This window comes from Thunnus albacares, chromosome 22 (assembly GCF_914725855.1).
Source record: "Thunnus albacares chromosome 22, fThuAlb1.1, whole genome shotgun sequence".
Classification (NCBI taxonomy): domain Eukaryota; kingdom Metazoa; phylum Chordata; class Actinopteri; order Scombriformes; family Scombridae; genus Thunnus; species Thunnus albacares.
This window is the reverse complement of record NC_058127.1, coordinates 2061342-2082832: the sequence shown is the minus strand read 5'-3', so window position 1 is coordinate 2082832 and position 21491 is coordinate 2061342. Positions and strand designations below refer to the sequence as shown.

The window sequence follows — 21491 nt, the reverse complement described above, 5'->3', positions numbered from 1 at the left end:
CATTCTTTAGACAGAGGGAGGGGCTCCTACAGCAGAAGGAACAGACTGACGTTTTAGTAAATTAAATAATTTCGTCAAACACCACAGGTGGAGCTGCTTCCAATCTCCTCATGGAACAAGTGAAAGTTGATCAAAGAGCCAAAATGGTAAAAACAATTTAATGAGGCCAAAACTTCCGACTGGGTTCACGTCTCAGGGTCAGCGCTGGTTTTACAGAGCCGGGGGATGAATTAAAAGATGGTTACCCATCATACCAGGTTCTCCTTATCACTTATCTTAAAGGCTGGCAATTTTCGATATTTAATTACTGTCAAAAAATCTCATGTTTGGATCCAAACCAACAATGAACTAATCTACTAACAAGTATTGTGTGTGTATCAAAGCCTGATATATCTTATTCCTCTGTGCCAGTGATCCACAACGCTGCACTGGGTTTGGTCACATTAGTTTGTGTAGAAACAACTCCAAAGAGTAAAAGTAACGAGAACATAGTAACCCGCTGTACATCTTTGGAGCCGTTTCTAATCAAACTAACGTGACCAAACTCTTCATGATGAAGGAACATGTCACCCAGTGCAGCGGTGTGACTCACTGACGTGACGTTTAATAGTTTTTTGGACAACAACAGAGGAATAAGATATATCAGGCTTTGATACACACACATTACTTGTAAGTAGATCAGTTCATTGTTGGTTTGGATCCAAACATGAGATTTTTTGACAAGAAGAAAAATTGAGACATTCGGCAGCCAAATCCTTTAAAGAATATTAAAAAAATATTTGTTCATCAAGCTTCAAGTGAAAGTTCGGAATTTTGCTTTGTGTTGGGTTTCTGAATGAAGGGCTCACCCCAAAATGAAATTACAGTTTATTGTCTACTCATCACCTCCTCAGCCTTATGTCTAATAACCGAAATTCATACAAATTTACCCCTAGTTCCAGCTCATCTTTTACGGCAACAAGAAGCATAAAACATCTTATAAAATCTCTTCAAACAGCTCCTGCAGCAGATCTAATGATGGATTTCCATTTATAGCCTGGAAACCTGCAGTGTGATGCACCATTGGCAACCGTGATCAGAAGTTGTGATGCAGTTTTTCCACATGACAAACAAGTGAATTGCTGTTGCTTGCCTTGATAATGTGTTTGAGATTCACCTAAAACTGCAATAAGTTGGTGGGACTTTCACCTCTCCATCTACTGAGCTCTCTTCTGTCAATATTCTCTTTTTAATTTTTAATACTGTTGTGAGGATGACTTGCCAGAAAGATGCCCACATCTACACTTCGACCAGTTTTCATTGAAACAAATTACAAGCCAGTCACTGACGTTTGTGACTAAATCAGCATTTTCTGCAGCTGCTTCACAGTAAAACCCTTCCAACAGTTCACCAATGGGCAGCAGATGTCAGGGTGAGTAGACAAAAGTATTTTAATTTCCTGTATAATCTGTTCCTTTAAATGTTTTAGTTACCACAGATTTATGTTGGAAGGGATCATCGGAGGATGACAAGTTTGTTTTTTAGCTGTTCCCAAAGAAGTCCTTAAACTTTGTTTGAGGACAGGTAATTTCAGGTTTATTAATGGTTTACAGATTAAAGGCAGTAGAATATAGCTTTTAAACTATTAGGTACTGCAGTCAATTTTGGGTTAAAACCAAACTTCTGACTTGTCGATGTGAATCCAGTCAGTTTATCAGTGAGGACAATTTTTGAATGTTTTGATCCACTGACATTTGATGAAAAACTAGACCTGGTTGAACTCAGATTTCTCAAAAAAAAAAGAAAAAAAAAAAAAGATAAAGACAAAGTTTCCAAAAGTAAATCAGACCCTAAAATCAGCCTTAGGTACTGGGAGATCATCCGAGCTACTGTTAGTCATTTAGTTGAATATTTTACACCCAAAATGCCTCACAGCACCAGGAGTGTTGACGTCTTTACTGTCAGGGACCTCCAGTGGGAATTGAACCCCCAACTTCTGGCAGTGCTGGTGCCTTGCTGGATCCACTGAGCTAAACAGAAACTAATAAACTTTTGCTTTAAGGGAAATTTAAACTCTTCTCCCGCTCGTATGTACCATTAGTTTGTGATTCCAGGAGTTGTGGAGTTCCCTCAACCTACCTCTTCTACTTCATTCAGTGACTGATTAAATTTCCCATGATGCCTCCATTTAGCTGGTAGAAGTGAGGTGCTGTGAGGAAATTTGGATAAAATCTTCAATGAAATGTCAGACAACCAATCAAATCCGTTCTTCCCTCCACAAGGCTGATCTGAGAGCTGCAGAGCCTTTGGGAACCTGAGCTACAGACAGATTTCAGACATTTCTCCAGTCATTCTGGTCGAAAGTCCACACCCACACAGAGCAAGAACAGCTCTATCTAATGCTAAGTAGTAACAGTTGTCAAGTAGAAATGGCACTCTGTAACCATGGAGATATATAACCTTATTAGTTCAGATAAACAAAAAACACCATCAACCACAACATCAACCACAACATCGACGGCTCGGTGTCACCCTTGAGCTTTCTTGAAGAGGTCCTTCAGCCTCTAGAAACGCTTCATTCTCGGTCCTCAGGCGCAAATTTGGCCTCAATCGAACAAGGTCTGGATTTTGACCTCATGTCTGAGACGAATCAGAGACGTCATCAGTAAATCTGTTTGAGCTCTGCAAAGTCCGGATTGGCTCGAAACCAGATTAGTATTTCTGTGAATTTAACCACAGATTCTTAAAAAAAGAGACCGCATCATGTTTTTATCCTTTCATGTATGAATCCAATCTTGTGCACGTTGGTTTTCAAACTGACTATCGCGACTTCTGGAAGTCCAGAAAACATCCAGCTGTCAATCAAGTTTGAAATGAAACTGTCCGTTCTATTGCTGCCATTTTACGTAAGTCACATCCTGACCAGGGCAGCCATTTGCTTTTGTCACAACGATGTCTTGAGTCCAACAAAGGTTTGTCCATCATGGGTATCCGTATGGATGCCGCTGTCAGCAAAGTTGTACCCATCATCGTTTGCAACAAATGTGTACATGAAATCCGTGTTGTAATGCAGCATGGACACAGGGTTTAAGGATCATTCAACCAGACTCAACATTTTCCTATCAGAGAAAGTTGAGTTAATGATATATGTGACTGGAACAATCGTCAGGTGACCGGGTCTCTGTGCCTCAGCAGTTGCCATAGTTACAGAGATACCTGAAAGCATCACTTTCCTCCAAGACGATATTGCCTCAAGCTCCTGTGTCTTTATTCTCAGTAAAGACAATATTTGAACATTCCCACTTTGAAGAGTTCTGTTTCCACCAATCATCTGCCTTTACAATCTGATGATGTCACTGCACACTCTGCTTCTCATTGGGTAAGGATCAGACTTTACTCTCTCTGGTATCTTTTCAAACACACTCCGACATCAAGGCCCATATTTTTCAAACTGCTAACAGTGAAAGATGAAAGCACTGATCAAAAACTTAAGAATAAAAGCTGTTTATCAAATTTCTTTCTTTCTTTTAGATTTCTTTCTTATGCTCTCAACCTAAAGAGAGCTCCTGAAGTCTCTTAAATTGGTGACGAGTAGAGAAAGAGGTCAGCACACGCCACTTTTGGATTAGATTTTTGTTCACTTCACATGCAAGTTGCTGCTTGAGATATTAAGGATTTAACACAAATAAAATCATAAAAAGAATATGGCAAGTGTAGGATAAATCCCTGTCTCTGATTGGCTGTTCCTGTTCTGGGCATACATTGGGTCAATCATGTTATTCCTCTTAAAGGTTTGTTGTAAATTGGAGTAAGTTACAAAAAAACTCTTAAGTGTAATTCTTAGAAGTTTGATAAATATGGGCCCTGGTTTGGACGCACAGCTTACATTAACAGCTGCAAAAACAAGTGCACTTTGTAGGAGGTGTAAAATAATCCGAGAGAAAAAAGGTAAAAGACTTTTCACTTTCACAATCCAGCCAACTTCAATGTTCAATTTTAGGTTCTAATGATGTGTGAAATCACAAATAAAATTGAAATATCACAAATGTGTGAGACACTTCTGTCAAGCACTGGAAATGACGCTTCTCTTTTAAAAACTGCAACAGTTACAATCATTAAATTACTGCTGTTGAGTGGGAAAAAAAATCTTTGTTTTCCTCCTGACAACAACTCATATTTTAGTTTATCCAGATGGTTTTAAACAAGATTTTCATCAGGCAAAGGTGCATAGAAATTGCCCAAACCACAGAGGAGCCTCTAATCTTTCCTCCCAAATTAGAACACTACAATCACCTAAAAACTTAATTAACAAGGTTTTCACCAATAATGACAATACATTACTTTGCTTTTAACCCTTCCTGAAGCAGTTGTATTTTTGGGGGGTTATTTACACACAGACTCTTGCTGATGAAAAATATTGCTCTTCACTAATTTCAGATTCTAAGGTGGATTGAAATACACCAGAATGTACTATACAAACGTTACTAATGCTCTGTCATTGACAAAATATACTCTACCTTTGTCTTTCAGTCACAAAATATCAATATTGACATGTCTATTAACCTGACAATGTACCAAACATCAATATGTTACAACAGCGGCCTAGAAATAAATGCTAAATGAATCTGTTTCTTCCATTTTAAGGCCCTGAAATAGTTTGGCTTGTTTGGTGAATTTTGTAGGATAATGTAATTAATCAATGTGTCAATCAGTAGAATTTAGGGATTTCTGAATGGTAAAGGAGAAGAGGTGTCTATGAATGGAGAGATGCACAAAGTGAAAAGGAATATTTCAGAGTTTAGACGTAGACTGAAAGTAGCTTGTGTGGTGTCTACGACATAGATTCAGGGAAAGAGACAGAAAAACAAGGACGGCGGTGATGACACGTTCTCGTCAATGTTCTGTTTGATGCTTTGTTCTGTCTAAAAGTCTCCATTGTTGATTCGTAATTATGTAAAAGCTTTTTTTCTGCCAAAAGACCAACGCACAGGAAACCATCTGATCCGTCAATCCTGGAACCTTCCATACAGGACCAATTGGTTACCCAGTTGCCATGAATGCATCAAATTTGAGAAAATGTCTCTCCCATTTCATAAACTACCCACTTAATTCCGCTCTCCTGACAGACTTCTTCATCAAAACGTCTCCTCTACTGAATGAATCAGTCTTCCCTCTGTCAGTCAGAGTGAATCATCCTCCTACATCAGTCCCCCTTTATTTCCAAAACAGCCAATTTGTCCCCGGCACGTTTCCAAACCTCCGTCATCACCCAAGACAAGCGAGGTGTCTTCTGCTAAATGTTAAACTATTTAAAGTTGCAAAAAAATTATCATAAATGACTGATTCTGGGTGACGTGATGTGCACACATTTGTTTGCTTTTTCAGGCACTCCCATCTTGTTTAGCACCTTGTCAGATATATCGAGCTTCAAGACAAACTTAACTCTAACACGTGTGTGCTTGAGCATGTGAGAGACGAGATACAAATTCCTGCCAATTACAGTAGGTGCTGGTAATGTAAATGTGTAGAGTATGCACTTTAAACTACTGGTCCACTGTTGGAGGCAGTAACTTGCCACAAAAATAGCAATGTGCTAGCAAAAGGAGGGAAGACGACTGCTACCTACCAAATGTGGATGTTAACGTTGCAGATTTAAAGGGGTATTTCAGCAATTTAGTAACAAACTTTCTTAAATTTGGGGGATTTGGAAGGGACAGATTTCAAAAAGAGCAGTTAAAACTGAATTAGCAGAAGTCAAGATATCCTGACCTTTAGTCCCTATCGGTCAAGCTCCAAACACACTGGATTCTACACTTCCCATGATGCAACTTAAACTGCATCTTTCATTAGATCCTTCCTGCCTGGTAAACACCCATGTCTTTAAAACTCCACAACCCCAGTTTGTGGCAGTTTATGTGTAAATTTGTTGGAGTGCCCAATTAAAATTGTATTACAATTGTTTTATGAGGAAGGAAATGAACTGAAAACATTTGTCAGGCCACATGGATACAAGTGTTTTGGTGAGAAAAACTGAATTTAATTCAGTTACGTACCTTTAACTGATTTTTTTTTCTTTTTTAAATCAAACTTAGAGCATTTTGGAAAGCTGAAGATAAGTCTGTTAACTGTGTCACCGTAAACTCCAAAACAAATCTACCTTATCAAACTGTTCACTCTGACTGAGAAGGAGACACATCACAACAAGCTGCCCAGCTAGCTCTCTGTTCATAGCCAATGTTAAAGATATTGACATTCTTCACAAATAGACAACTCTTCAATGTCATATAATGGCGGATTGCTAAATGTGTTTTGAGACAACTGTAAAACTTATGTTGGAATCAAAATGGGGAACAGGATCCTATTTTTTCAGGATCCTTTTACATTTTAGAAATGCTGACAGTTCTGTAGTGTAGCAGCTGTTAAATTTTGTCAACCCTGGATATAATTTGGGTAAATGCCTGTCCTCTTATTAAATCACTTATGTACTTACCATGCAGAAACTTTGCCACATGGCTGATTAAAAGTCCAACTCACAGTTGAAGAAACCATGTAGTAATAAGCTAATGCCTTCTGTTGAATCCCTTCCTATCAGACATTCTATACCTGTGCTGGTCTGACTAACAGTTGCTGAACCAGCAACATTTATTAATGTGACTTAACTCTACAATCACAACCATTTGCGTTAACATCCTCCCCAGATACAGAACGATCTTCAAAAACAGTTTTAAGAGTGGACGCCATCTTTCACTTCCTGTTCATCCCTTGTCAGGATGGTTTGAGCCACCCACTTTTGTCAATCACACTGTCTCCATGACAATGACGACTTCACCACTGTCTTCTGACGTTGGCGTAGTGGTGGAGGTGGGGTTACACAGTGTGAGTCCTTCCCCTGTGGTAATCTGACCTCTGGCAGGGCAGTCCACGCTGTCATGGAGATCAGTGTTTCCACTTCCTTTTTTATCCCTCTCTGCTACCCCTCCTCTCCTGTCATCCTCCTTCCCTTCCACCTCCTCCTCTTCGTCCTCTTCATCCTCCTCTTCCTCCACCCGACACCTGCACACCTCAATGCCAGAGTCACCGGTCAGTCGCCGATGTCTATACTGGCTCTCATCGGCTCCCATGTCCTCCTCTTCATCATCGTCATTGTCCTCCACCTCCTGCTCCTCCTCTCCCTCCTCCCAGCTGGGAGGTCCCGGTTCAAAGACGTCCACACATGGGGAGAAGAGAGTCTGTTTTGGTGGGGACTGAGTAGCACGAGGAGAGGGGGAGAGGGAGGAAGCGTGGCCAGAAGAGGATCCACCTTTTTCAGACTGGTGCAGAGCAGTAAGGGGGTCCAGGAGTAAAGCTGGGGCTGGGAGGGAAGTTGAGGTCAGGGCTGGAGGGGAAGGGGGGGAAGGAGGAGAGGGAAGGGATGGTGGTGAGGATGGGGAGATGGTTGCAAGGGGAGACTGAGAGGGAGTGAAAGAAGATGCAGACTCTATGGTTATGGCTGGGCAGAAGGAAGAGGGGGAGGAGAATGCAGGGGTTGGGACAGGAGAAGACAGAGGACCTGATCTAGAACCAACACCGGAGCCTGTTCCAGATCCAGAGTCAAAACTAAAACCAGCCTGGACATCTGACGGCACTTGACTGATAAGGTCTGACTCTGGAGATTGAGACAGGACCAGAGAAGGACCTGAATTGGCTGGTACTGCATCCAGATGTAGACAAGATACAGGAACAGCCTCTGGGTGTTGGGGCAAGCTTGGCTTTGGGCTAGGAGGAACCAGGGCTAGACCTGACCCAGGTGACAGTTGTGGGTTCTGGCATGGGGTTAATGTAGGGGACTTGGGTGCTGTATCTGTAGCTAGGGTAAGGTTTGAATGTGCAGGTTTTGGAGTTAGAATAGGATTAGGCGCAGAGTCTGAGACTAGGGTGGTTTTAGTTAATGAGTCTAGCACCAGGGTAAGGTTTGTTGTTACGGGGTCTGGCACTAGGTTAAAGTTTGTTGGTATTGGAACTGAAGCTTGGGTAAGGTTTGAAGGTACTGGGTCTGGAGCTCGGGTAAGGTTGGTCAGTACTGGGACTGAAGCTTGGGTAAGGTTTGACGGTACTGGGACTGGAGCTTGAGTAAGGTTTGTTGGTACTGGGACTGGGGCTTGGGTTTGGTTGGTCAGTACTGGGTCTGAAGCTTGGGTAAGGTTTGTCGGTACTGGGACTGAAGCTTGGGTAAGGTTTGATGGTACTGGGCCTGGAGCTGGGGTAAGGTTTGTAGGCACTGGTACTGAAGTTTGGGTAAGGTTTTTCGGTACTGGGACGGAAGCTTGGGTAAGGTTTGATGGCACTGGGACTGAAGCTTGGGTAAGGTTTGTCGGTACTGGAACTGGAGTTTCGGTAAGGTTTGATGGTACTGGCACTGAAGCCTGGGTAAGGTTTGTCGGTACTGGGACTGAAGTTTGGGTAAGGTTTGAAGGTGCTGGATCTGGAGCTTGGGTAAGGTTTGATGGTACTGGGTCTGGAGCTGGGGTAAGGTTTGTAGGCACTGGGACTGAAGCTTGGGTAAGGTTTGAAGGTGCTGGGATTGGCACAAGGCTAGGATTTGGGTCATGGGTTGGGACACCAGTAGATCCTGTAATCAGGGCCAAAGTTCTGCCATCGTCTGGGGATGGCACTGAGGTTGGGCTACTAGGGATATTAACTGTATCAAAAGTTCTCGTTAGATTGAGGGTTTCTAGGGTTTGGTTGTCTGTAAGGCTGTTAGAAGTGATAGTTGTTGGTGTAGAGGGGCCTGATGTGGAGCCCTCAACTGAGCCATCAGTGTTCATTATTTGGATGGAGGGGAGTGTTGTGTTAACAATAGTTAGATCAGGGAGTGTACTTGGGCTACAGGTACTGACTATCGGGGAACACGGTGCTAGGTCAAGCTGTTGCTTTATGGGAGATGTAGCTCCAACAGGAAGAGCCACCTCTGAACCAGGAGAGGGCAGAGGCTGTGGGGAGGCTGCCCTTGTAACAACAGCTACAGTAACAGTCTGGTTGGGAACCGATGAGTCCGTGGCGCCTGGTTCCTGTGCTCCGGCAGCATCTGCATCACCAATGTCGATGGCCACCGTGGCAACCATCCTCTCGGAAGCAAAACGTGTCTCATTTTCCTCCAAGCAGGTTGCTGCGGCAGTAATGGTCTCCATGGTGACATCGAGAGTGAGGGGCGCGGCCTCGCTTGGCGTGGAGGCATGGCTTGTGTCAGTCTCATAGGTGACAGGTGCTGATAGGGAGGAGCTACACGGAGAGGAGGGGCAGCAGGAGTCGCAGGAACAACTGGAGCTACAGTAAAAATACAAGTACATTATTAATTTAAATGCTAAATGTGTATGACCACATTTCAATAACTTCTTACTCTACAGCTACATACAAACATACATACAGTACATCAAAGTCAATATACATCAAAATACTCCGGCCATTTCAAAGAAGCTTGCTGTCATCTTGCTGAGTATTTCTCAATACATGTAGTAGTAGCAGTAATAAAATGGTAGCAGCAGTAGTTGTAGTAATAGTCTCAATGATATTACCAGTAGCCTTATCAGTAATTGTAGCAGAAGTTGAAGCAGTAGTACTAGTAATCGATGCAGTAGTAGTGGCCTCAGTAGGACTAGTATCTCTGTTTGTCTTACCAGTAGTATCAATACAGTTAACTGTAATGCAGTACCAGTGTTACTAATGTTACTTATGTTAAGGGTCAGGGAGAGAGGCCATCACTGATACCAGTATTCACAGTGGTGTTACTCCCAGCAGTGGTATCAGTATCCCGGTAAACCCTATAGGATTATCAGTCTTCACATCGGTATTTCTAGTATTTGCAGTAGTCCCAGTAATTTTCATTTCCAGTATCCCCAGTAGAGTTACCAGCATTCCCAGTAATATAATCAATATTCCCCAACATTTCCAGAATATCCAGTACTACTACTTCTTTCCCAGTGGGGTTACTAGTAGTCTCAGTAGTGTCAGCTGCATTCTTACCTGTTGTCGGAGCTGAGGGAGGAGGGGCCGTCGCTGAGCGGCCTGTGCAGCAGCGGGCCGTGCTGCGTGAGCAGGTGGGGGTCAGCGGCTCGGGGGGGCTGCGGGTATCGTGGGGTGGTGAACACAGAGCTGTAGGGGGGAGGTGGGGTGGAGGGTTGAGCTGCCACCTCCTCATAGGACGGCAGCTTCAGAGATGCCAGGAAACCTGAAAGGAGGACAAAGAGTTGAGTTGCAGAAATGCAGATCCAGATGATTTTTGTTGTACAAAAATTGATTTATTGTCCTTGTCCCTATTTTGGGGAATTCCCCTTTAAGACTGAAGCTGAGCTGTATTTTTCCACTGGCTGACAAAACAACTGGCTGCATTGTGTGGACAATGGTTTTAATCTGTCCACGAGGGAAATCTCATTCAGGAAGGCTCTAGGGAAGGCAATGTTTATCTGTCCACCTCTTTGGTCCAGAGTGAAATATCTTCACAACTATTGGATGGATTGCTATCAAATATCAAATTGTGCAGAAATTCATGGTCAGACGATTAATCCTACAGACTTTGATTAACCCCAGACTTTTGCTGTAGTTCCACCATGAGGTTGATATTCATGGTTCAGAGTGAAATATCTTGACAACTATCTCATGGACTGACACAAAATTTACGACAGATATTCAACGTCCCTGTAGGAAACACTATAACCACTTTGGTGATCCTTTAACTTTCCCTCTAGCGCCACCAGCAGGTCAAAGCTTTCACTGTGAAATACAGTATTTTAAACATGTACTTGATGGATTGGCACAAGATTTGGTTCACACATTCATGGTTCCCTGGTGATGTTTTCTACTGACTTTTCCTCCAGTGCCTGTTGGCATGCTAACATGCTAAACCAACACGGTGCAGCATCATGGTAAACATTATACATGCTAGCATTCTCACTGTGAGCATGTTAGTGTGCAGATGCGAGCGTTTAGTTCAAGTACAGCCTCACAGAGCCGCCAGCATGGCTGTAGACTCTTGCGTTGAAGTCAGTAAAGTTGTGTAAAATCACAAATTAATGAAAATATAATTTTGTAAATATTATTTAATTATGATGATGAACATTTACAGGACATAATAGGAATAAACATGTCTGAAAATCAGAGGAATTCCCTTTTAAGGCAAACGCCTCTGGCCTCCGAGCTGTAAATTTCCACTGTGTTGTCACAGCGACAGATTAGAAAAGAGGCGCATCACTTGACAGTCAAGCATCAGTCACTTACAAAACAAAACAAAAACTGACTTCATTGTCTTGACGTTGGAAGTGGAGTTTAAAAGCGACTCTCGGACAGACAAACACAGACAGACAGACAGGCATCTTACTGAGGTCCAGCATGGAGGAGGGATAGGAGTTGGCTCCATGGTAGGCCAGCAGGCTGATCTCTCGCTGTCTCTGCTGCTGCTGGACTCTCAGTTTGGCTCGACGGTGTCGGTAAGCACAACAACAGCTGAACAGGATGAGGACGGTCCACAGCAGCCAGAACCCTGAACATACACAGACAGGCACACAAAATATTACACTTTATTCAGACAATAAACTACTTTTACAAGAATCACTCTTACTATCAATTTAGAAAAATCTGAAGCTGGGCACCACAGTCTTGTTCTAATTTCTTTCAGATTTTTTATTAAAGTACCGTTATATCATACTTCTGGGTTTTAGATTTTAACCTGGAGTGAGGTAAAAACAACCAATCCTGGTCACAAAACCTCAGTAACTTGGTGATGTACTAAAGAAAGTAGTAACATGTAGTGTAAAAATGTCAAAGTGGGACCTTTTCTAGACTTAGTCAACCTTGCCCTACCCAGTCATTCATGTACAACTTTTTAAATATTTAATACATTTGGTAGTGCTGTAGTGGTGCGTAATGCTGCCTGGTTTTACATCAACAGAACAAGAAAATGTTTTTATTGATTATATCTGGAAAATGTTCATTTTCAACATATTTAGGTTTGTTTTTCCACAATATCAGATCCTAGAAACTAAAGCATGATTAACTTTTTGATTGTAATATTTGGGCAATTCAAAGCACTTGGTTGAGGTTCAGGAAAGATGGCGATCTTGGTTAAAGGTTGGTTAAACATTTTTTCAGTATTTAACCATAACTATGATATTTCTTTAACCTCAACCAAGTGGTTTGAGTTATCTAAACCTAACAACAGATGGAACACAGGATGTGAGCACCATATCCGGTGTCTAAGTCCTGTCCATCCTGACCACCGTGTTCTTTGCAGTATGGGCATGCCACGCTTTTTGGATTGCAAAAAACGTTGCCTGTGAACATAATCTGTTGTTGACTTGGCCTGTAGACCATAACTAGTAATGAATGATACTAATCACAATGACAGTGACAGGATGAAGCACCACAAAAAGGAAAGTATGCTCTATGGTTCTATAATCAGCCAGAACAGAATCAGAACTCTCATCAAGGCTCTGAAATAGCATTACTGCAAACCACAGAAAACATCAGTACTATGAGCCCACAGGAGGTTAAAATCAACTTACACCAGAGTTCGTAGTAGTAGGTACAGCAGCCGGTCTCTCCGCAGCAGTGTCCCGTCTCACACAGGTATCCTCCGTTAGCGTTGGCCCCGGGGCAGTACCGCGGTCTCCCCAGCAGGGGCAGGCTGCCACCGGAGTGGTACTCCATCGCACCCCTGCTCTGCCCGGACTTAGCCCCGCGCCACCGCTACCTGCTTACTGCTAGCCACTAGCGCTAACTAGCCGTTAGCCGCTGAATACGTACTCCTGGTCGGAGTCCAACTACATTTTCAAAGTAAACTGTTTCCAACTGAACTTTTGAAGCGGGCCTGTTTGGTTTGGATCAAACTGATATGCTTGCTGTTGGCTGCTATCTGCAAGAAGCTTCCAAATGAATCTAATCTACATTTTCAGAGCAGCCTGACAGTGTCAGAGTCATTTTTCTGACAACAATTAACTCATCAGCTACCAGATACAAGGAAGAATTCAGGGGCCCCGAATTTGATGGGGCCCCCAGAGGTCCCTGCAACACTCAAGCTAACAAGCTAAGGCTGTCATTCCAGGTGCTTTAGTGCCAAATTGCATTCATGCACAATGAAAAGTGTCTTCAAATCAGCGGTTATCCTCTGCAACCTCAGAGGTCTGAGGTTAGCTGCAGGGTAGCGCCCCCTACAGCTGGTACAGAGTCAGTGTCTCACTAAATGATGCTCAGTCTGAAGCTGCAGACTCTGGTTTAAACCTCTCCGATGTTTCACTGCACCTCAACTAGCAAACACAGGTACTAGTGCTGACAACTGCCACTAAACCCTACGAGTGCTGCAGCTGTAGTGGTGTACAGGCTGGTGGAGTGAGACAGGATGGCGGCCAATAGGAGATCCTGAACTGCAGAGAGAGAGTGAGAGAATGAAGAAAAGACAATAGTTTATTGATAAACAGCTCGACAGTACGTCACACACACAGCTGAAGCGTCCACTACTACAGGCCTGTTTGATATTCATCACTGCACCAGCTCAAACCACAAGCCGGCACAATGCTCCCTCTCTCTCCATGTCACACACACATATATCTGTATTTCTATCCTTGTGAGGACCGTCACTGACATAATGCTTCTCACTTTAATCATCACAACTAGGAGCGTGATGCTACCCACATACCAAAATCCCCAATAGATCAATTCCAGTTGGTGACGTCATTATATGTCATATGCCTCTCTCTCTCTCCTTATGTCCTGTCTGCAGTGATGGAAAGTAACTACGTACATTTACATGTTCAAATGATCCAATATTTCAGCAAAAATCAAAGATTAGAGAAAAAGTCCAAAAACTGAAAACAGATTTGTGTATCAGAACTTTGTTTTTTCTTCTTTCCTCTCCCATTAATCATCTCACCACCCCTCAGATTTATCTGCTGACCCTTTGGAGGGGCCCGACCCCTAGGTTGGGAACCACTGGACTAAACTAGCTAACTGTATATAAAGTAGTGTAAACTAGCTCCACCTCCAGCAGCTACAACAGTAACATGCTGCTCTAACACTGATGCTTCACTATTAATAATCTAATGATGTCATATATAATAATATATCAGCCTCCCCCCCCTCCCCCCCCGCCCCCAACATCAGAAGAAACAACTACATCTCTATGAAATATAATATTAAACTTATTAAGCTGCAGGAGAAACGAGCAGTGGTGCTACATCACATAATAAATGCAATGTATACATGAATACGAAGACAACTATCACTGGACGACTTTGATACTGAAGAAAACTTAAAAACGTGATGATTCTCAGTTATAAGGAGCAGATTTTTTTCCCTATGATTTCTAAGCGGATTAATGGAGGTTTATTTGTGATGCACATCCGAGATAATGATATCCTCAGGAGTGTAAGTCACGCTGAATCTATAAATATGTTTATCACATCTGTGTGTTCAGATTTGACTGCGTTATGACTCAGAGTGCACAAAATTGGCGCAAATTGCAGCAATCGGGCACAAAGTGATTTAAAATCTCCACGAACCAGCGGCCAGACCACAACAACCAACGTCTACTTGTTTTTAGAAAACTGTCCCTTTCACGTCATACAGTATCTTCACCTCACATCCTTAAAATCTCCTCACAGTTTGAAAACCTCTGGTTTAGACCGAAATCATGTAACTGCATTACAGCTGCAGCTAACATTGTTTTCAATTAATTGATCGATTGATTTGCTGTGTTAGAAGATTGTGAAAAATGCCCCGAGCACTTTACCAAAACCCACGTTGACATATTTAAATAACTTGTTTTGTGCAACCAAAAGTCAAAAATCTTCAATTTACTTTCATAGAGAACTAAAAAAACAGAAACTAGAACATTTTGAGAAGCAGAAACCAGCTAATTTTTGTCATTTTTGCTTAATATATCAGTTAAATCATTAATAGATTTTCAGAATACCTCTTGCTAACTACTATCAACTAATTAACGAGATTAGATGTGTCAGAATCTGATTCAGCTCATGTTAAGACAATGATTAATCAATCATATTGTACGTGGAAAATGATCCGAGCAGTTCATTACAATATTGGGCAAAAAGAAAACTTTGTGAGGTTTTACAAGACGAGAAAAGTCGAGACAAACAGGTGCTGATGTGACAGAAAGAACCTCACCGCTGCACTGCAGGGACGCATTGATCCAATAAACACCGGACTGGTATATCAGTGCCCAAACGACTTATTAACTGCATCACATCACCACATTTACATTTACAATTTTGAGGTACTTGTACTTTACTTGAGTATTTCCATTTTATTCTACTTTTATTTTAACTTCAGATACAGATTTTACATGTAAAACACGTTATTATTTACGTATTTGGTATGTCTGATTAATTTAGACCACTTTGTAGGGATCTGTTTTCACTTCCACACTAAAGGGGACATCTTCTACTTTTTGTGGTTTTCTGTTATTTATGTTCTGTTCTGATGTCAGGTATTAAACAAAGTCAAAGTTCAGAAACTTGAGGTGAACGTATGCAGAAAAGCTGCCTGCAAGTCAAACCCCAGGGCTTCAACCTGCTCTGAACGCTTCATTTGAAACTTTTTTTTTCTGCTTTGCTCATGAACTGACGTCGGCTTTTAACTGTAAATCATGCGACGATATTCCAGTAGAGCCCCAGAATAAAAATATAGAGCTGGAGATGTGTTGAATATGTCCTCTTTAAATGCTCATTTTCTGTTGACATGTGTCAAAAAACCATTAAATAACCTTTAATTCCATGTTGTAAAGCAAATAAACATGCAAAATTCCAAGGGTTGTGCATGCTTTTTACAGTGATGTACATCTCTCCTGGTATAATAAATATCACTCTTCTATTCTACTTTGGATACTTTCAGTAAATTTTGCAACTAATACTTCTGTACTTTTACTTGAATGCTTTTAAAGAATTATACTGTGGTATTTCTACTTTTACTTGAACAGAAGGTCTCAATATTTCTTCCACCGCTGGGTTTAAGAAAATACCCCAAGTCTGAGGTACAGTAATCGTGTAGAGAGAGAAATAATTGATTTGGTGCAGTCCATCAGGAAGTTAAAGTTTGTATTGATTTGTTTCATCCATGGCCTTTAAAGATGGTTTGCAGTTCACGTGGCGTTCAGATACAGCAGCCTTCCTCAAGAACCCTTTGCTCATTGGACATCATATACAGTGTTTCCCCTACAATTTTTTTCAGGCCTGGTGGTGCGTACTGAAAAACTCTAAAGGGACGAGGCACACGGGATGGTACATTCACGCAGTCGGCTTCAGTCAGGTGGTCTGCAGTCTGCTCGGTATATTCAAGACTTAAAACAAAGTGGTCACAAGGAGAGGACGAGTTAATAAACTGCATTTATTGCATAAAAATAAGCTGCCCCTCTCACTTCTTCTTCTTCTGTATTTTTGCTTGACTCCAGGGTTTTTGGAGAAAAATGTTGATATATTTGTTTGTCCGTCACCCGCGTTAGAGCTTCTTCTCTTTTTAGGCGGTGCCATGCTAACGTTAGATAACCTGCATCCCGTACGCTCTCGCACTGCAGTCATTTAAAAGGACTCTGATAGCAGTGGCACTCGCATCACATCAAGAGTTTCCCAGGCAACGACCCAGAGGTTGACTCACGTTTCGGAACAGTGTCGCACAGAGGCTCCCAAACGTATATGAGTATTGATTTCCCAACGAATGGATATTTGGCATTATTTTTGGCATTCAAAAAAAGGTCTTTTTGGCCTGGTGGGGGTTCTCGTTGGCCCGGTGGCCCACCAGGCCTGTACAATTATAGGGGAAACACTGATATATACAAGCATGGCAGGAGCCAATCAGCTCCTTTGTTTAATCAGTCTCTCCAGGAAACTGCGATTTTGCGGTTGCAATAATTAACACAAATTCAAGAATTTGTTGCAATATTTGCAAGACATTGTAATTTTGACACAACCTTTCCACATGAAATGGTCAAATCAACAGGTCGCTTGTGATTTTGACCAATTGTCACATTTCTTGTTATGGAAACTTGTGTCATCGCAGCACATTCAGGTGGACAAATCTCACCTGCCATAAACCGAGCAAAAACAATCCCCAAATGTTTGACATGTGACAGTCACTTTTCTACTGTGAATCTCATGTTCAGAAAATAATTCAAGAATTAGCACTGAAGTGTAGTTGTTTCTGTGATAGGCAGTATTTTTTATCACAGGAAGTGATTACAAATGACTCTTCATTGATAGTAATCTTTTAAAGAGGACCTATTATGCTCTAAATTTTTATTTTTGGACTCCACTTGAGTGGTTTTGCATGATTCACAGTCAAAAAAACCCTTATTTATCTTATACTGATCCTTTATGAAGACCCTCAGTTTACACTGTGTCTCTTTAAGGCCCCCTTCCCAATGAGCCCAGTCTGTTCTGATTGGCCAGCTTTACGTATCAGAGTTGTGTTAAGTTACCATCAATGCAAACCCGACATTTCCTGCTTTACTGCTTCAAATTAAAAGCTTTTAAATGACTAAATAACTGTATTAACTGGTCAACGCAACAACATCCGGAGATATTTGGAGCTGTTTGTTGAGCGGATCAGTTAGAAATAACGCAGGGAGGAACAGTACAAGCAGAAACAGCCACAGTGATGATGATGTTGGATGAAGAGCTGCAGATGACCAGCAAACCTCCAACAGGTAAACTATTTATCTTACTTTACCCTCCTGTGTAATGGAGTTATGGTTCGGCGTGACTACCCCCAAAACACTAGAAAAACACCAGAACGTTAATGGAGTGGGGGAGTGAACTGGCGCACTGTGCGTAGACCAGATGACCATATAAGGAAAACCATCACAAGTTGACGTCGGCTCGAGCTGAGAGTAGAAAAAGCCGTTATGCGTATGTGTAACTTGACTTGTGAGACTAGATGGGAATATATGACTGAGCAGATTAACAGCAGTCAATTAATTGAACAGCTATTTATAGTGTCTATTTCCTAATGTGAGAATCTGTTATAGTTAGTTAATATAATATTTCTTAGTTATCTGTTTGTTGTTCACTATGGACTATGGACAAAGTGTTACAGGACTTTTAGTGTCACTAATTGATTGTGAATTGTGTGTTATATTGTAATTCATTATTATGACATTTCTGTAATTCTCGGTTCCTCTAGAAACCAAAAACTTTTACCAAGTGTAACCGTCTACAGTCTTCAAGTAAAACACAAGAAACCTTTGGAGACGTCTTCTAGTGTTTTCTGACAGATACATCAAGAGATACGTATTAAGATCCCAAACACAACGTGATCAAGATGGAGTGAAGGGCTGCAGTCAGTGATGGAAGAAGTACTCAGATACTTTACTGCAGTAAAAATACCAATACAGCAATGTACAAATACTCCGTTACGAATACAAGTCCTGCATGAAAAATCCTACTTCAGTAAAAGTACATAAGTATTATGAGCTTGATGTAGTTAAAGTATTGCAGTAAAAGTACATAAGTATTATGAGCTTGATGTAGTTAAAGTATTGCAGTAAAAGTACATAAGTATTATGAGCTTGATGTAGTTAAAGTATTGCAGTAAAAGTACATAAGTATTATGAGCTTGATGTAGTTAAAGTATTGCAGTAAAAGTACATAAGTATTATGAGCTTGATGTAGTTAAAGTATTGCAGTAAAAGTAGTGGTTTGGTCCCTCTGACTGATATATTATTATATATGACATCATTAGATTATTAATAGTGGAGCATCAGTGTTAGAGCAGCATGTTACTGTTGTAGCTGCTGGAGGTGGAGCTAGTTTACACTACTTTATATACAGTTAGCTAGTTTAGTCCAGTGGTTCCCAACCTAGGGGTCGGGCCCCTCCAAAGGGTCAGCAGATAAATCTGAGGGGTGGTGAGATGATTAATGGGAGAGGAAAGAAGAAAAAACAAAGTTCAGTTTTTGGACTTTTTCTCTAATCTTTGATTTTTGCTGAAATATTGGATCATTTGAACATTTATTGAAATGAAAGCATGTGAGAAGTTTAGAGGGAAAAATCACTATTTGGTGGAGCTGTTAACAACTCATAGACATGTGAAATGTGACCCCGACTACACACTGCTTTTTGTAAGACGTCAAAAGACAAAAAGGTTGGAAACCACTGGTTTCATCTTTAACAATGTGTTGTATTTTAAAAGCTTGTTATATTATCCATTGTGTCAAATCTTCATCTGAAAAGTAACTAAAGCTGTCAAATAAATGTAGTGGAGTAGAAAGTACAATATTTCCCTCTGAAATGTAGAAAGTAGCATCACATGGAAATACTCAAGTAAAGTACAAGTACCTCAAAACTGTACTTTAGCAAAGTACTTGAGTAAATGTACGTAGTTACTTTCAACCACTGGCTGCAGTACTTAATATCTCTGTTAAACAACCCAACAAACAGCTCAGTGACGACTGGCCAACATGTCCTCACAGAGGTGGACGAACACTCACTGCTGCAGAGTTCAGCTGGGCTCACAGGAAACGGTGGTGGTCTGTACAGAGTTTCTTATTGGGCCAAGTTCTGCCTGCATGCTGCAGTGCTGCGCGCACGCACGCGCACGCACACACACACACACACACACACATAAGAGAAACTGCTATGAAATGACAGCCTTGTGGTAAACATGATGGCTTATGGTCTGTGAACGCAACACACACACACACACAAACACACACACACAAACACACACACAAACACACATACACACACACACACACACACACACACACACACACACACACACATATATATATATATACACACACACACACACACACACATATATATATATATATATATACACACACACATATGTATAAACCAATACAGCACAGACAGGCCCTCTTCTGTATATAATACTGTATCTATATATCTATATAATCTTTCTTTACATATACACACATCACAGTATTATTGTAGACAGCAGCAGCCTGAACACACTAACTGAATGTGTTTGTGTGTATATTCACAGCTAACCAGCCTGCAGACGGACCCTCCAGCCGCCGTTAACGGTACAATCCCCCCGGTAGCTACTAACAGAAACAGCCGTACCGCTCCGTCCTGCTCCGTGTCCGCCTGTTGTCGTCAGTCTGTCGGTGTGTCGGTGCTCGGTGCCGCCGGGGCCTCCTCTCTCTGTCTGTCCGGTTCCCCGCCTCCTCGCTCTCCCTCCTCGGTGCGACCCTCCGCCAGCCCCGCCGCCATCAGCGCCAGCGGCACGTCAAGCACGCGGCACACAGTGCGCGTTGCCGCCCGGTCGCTCGTGTCGCTTTCAAGATAAAAGCCCTCCACCATTAATTTAAAAAAAAAAAAAAAAAAACTGGTTCACAGTTTTTCTAATGAGTCTTAAAACAACAGTCAGGAGCCCGAATGAACACTGAAACATGTTGTTCCTGCTGCAATCATTCCTCCTGTTCATAATGCAGTGATTCTCAATGCGGGATCTGGAGATCCCCAGGGGTCCTTGAGGGGGCTCCAGGGGGTCTACAGCAAAAAGGGGAATCATTTATTTTCATTATATTTCCATCTATGAGTAACACAATGACAGAATGTGTGACTGTTTTGGTCATGGGTTTCATACTCTTTCTATAATAAAACATCTAAAAGCAAAAATCTTATCAGATGGGGGTCCGTGGTCTAATTTGTGTCAGTTTAGGGGTCCTTGATGTGAAAAACTTTGACAACCACTTTCATAATGCGCTTAAAATGTAACAGTCTTTTTCCATTAGCACTTCTGGCTGCACCAAGTCAAACCACGCTGCGTTGATTTGCGTTTCCATAACCAGCTTAAACACGCCGAGTGGCGCCAAGTTGCACCGAATTGCGACCGAGATGTACCACCTCTGAAGTCAAGTCAGGATGTGCCTGACCACCTACAAGCAGGTTGTAGTGACATTAGATGGGTTTCGTTATCATTCAGTTTAGCCCTTGGCTAACTTTAATGGGATAAAATGATTCAATGGTGCAGCTCATCTGGACTGTCCAACTGTTCGGACTGAATGGATCAAATTCTGATAGTGAAACGAGTCATTTTGCAGGGGTTGTGACACCCAAAAAAATGTATCCGCCATTTTACAGCCGCTCCTTTGACCACTAGTTACAGCCCATCGCACTTCATGAGGGCTTGAGTAAACCAAGTAGATCTATCTGCAAACTCGCAGTATCTACACGATACACCCAAGCAGGTAATCCTGCTGTAATATAGATGCCCTGGGTTGACGCGCTGAGTCAAACTGAGTCAAGCCAGCAGATGTGTATGAAAAAACCCCCATAAGTGATGGGGGCCTAAATCCACAGTCCTCCTTCTGTGCAAAATGTATCAAAAGTTTATCTGAAGCTAATATGAAGCTTCGCTCCACAAACTGTGCTTATATTTTGTAAAGAACAAACAGAACTGACTTAAACCGGAAGTTTTGCGTGTTTCGGTTGGTTCACACTTGACACCCCCGCCATTACAGCCACCAGCCAGCAACAGCACCGAGTCCCCTGCAGAAACACTGA

At 41.8% G+C, this 21491-nt stretch overlaps 1 protein-coding gene across 2 annotated transcripts; it reads right to left on the bottom strand.

The window, feature by feature from the left end:
• Positions 1-3436: 3436 nt before the first annotated feature.
• On the bottom strand, positions 3437-20210 carry LOC122974076 (mucin-2-like). 2 transcript variants are annotated; one of them, XM_044341949.1, is made up of 6 exons: positions 20046-20210; positions 19445-19533; positions 12513-13370; positions 11330-11491; positions 9979-10183; positions 3437-9282 (listed from the first exon to the last, which is right to left on the bottom strand). In XM_044341949.1, the coding sequence occupies exons 3-6, from the start codon at positions 12655-12657 to the stop codon at positions 6777-6779; spliced, it is 3018 nt and encodes a 1005-aa protein (XP_044197884.1). In that variant the 5' UTR covers positions 12658-13370; positions 19445-19533; positions 20046-20210; the 3' UTR covers positions 3437-6776. The 2 variants fall into 2 exon arrangements, with proteins under 2 accessions (XP_044197884.1, XP_044197883.1); XM_044341948.1 differs by lacking the exon at positions 19445-19533.
• Between the last annotated feature and the right edge of the window lie 1281 nt (positions 20211-21491).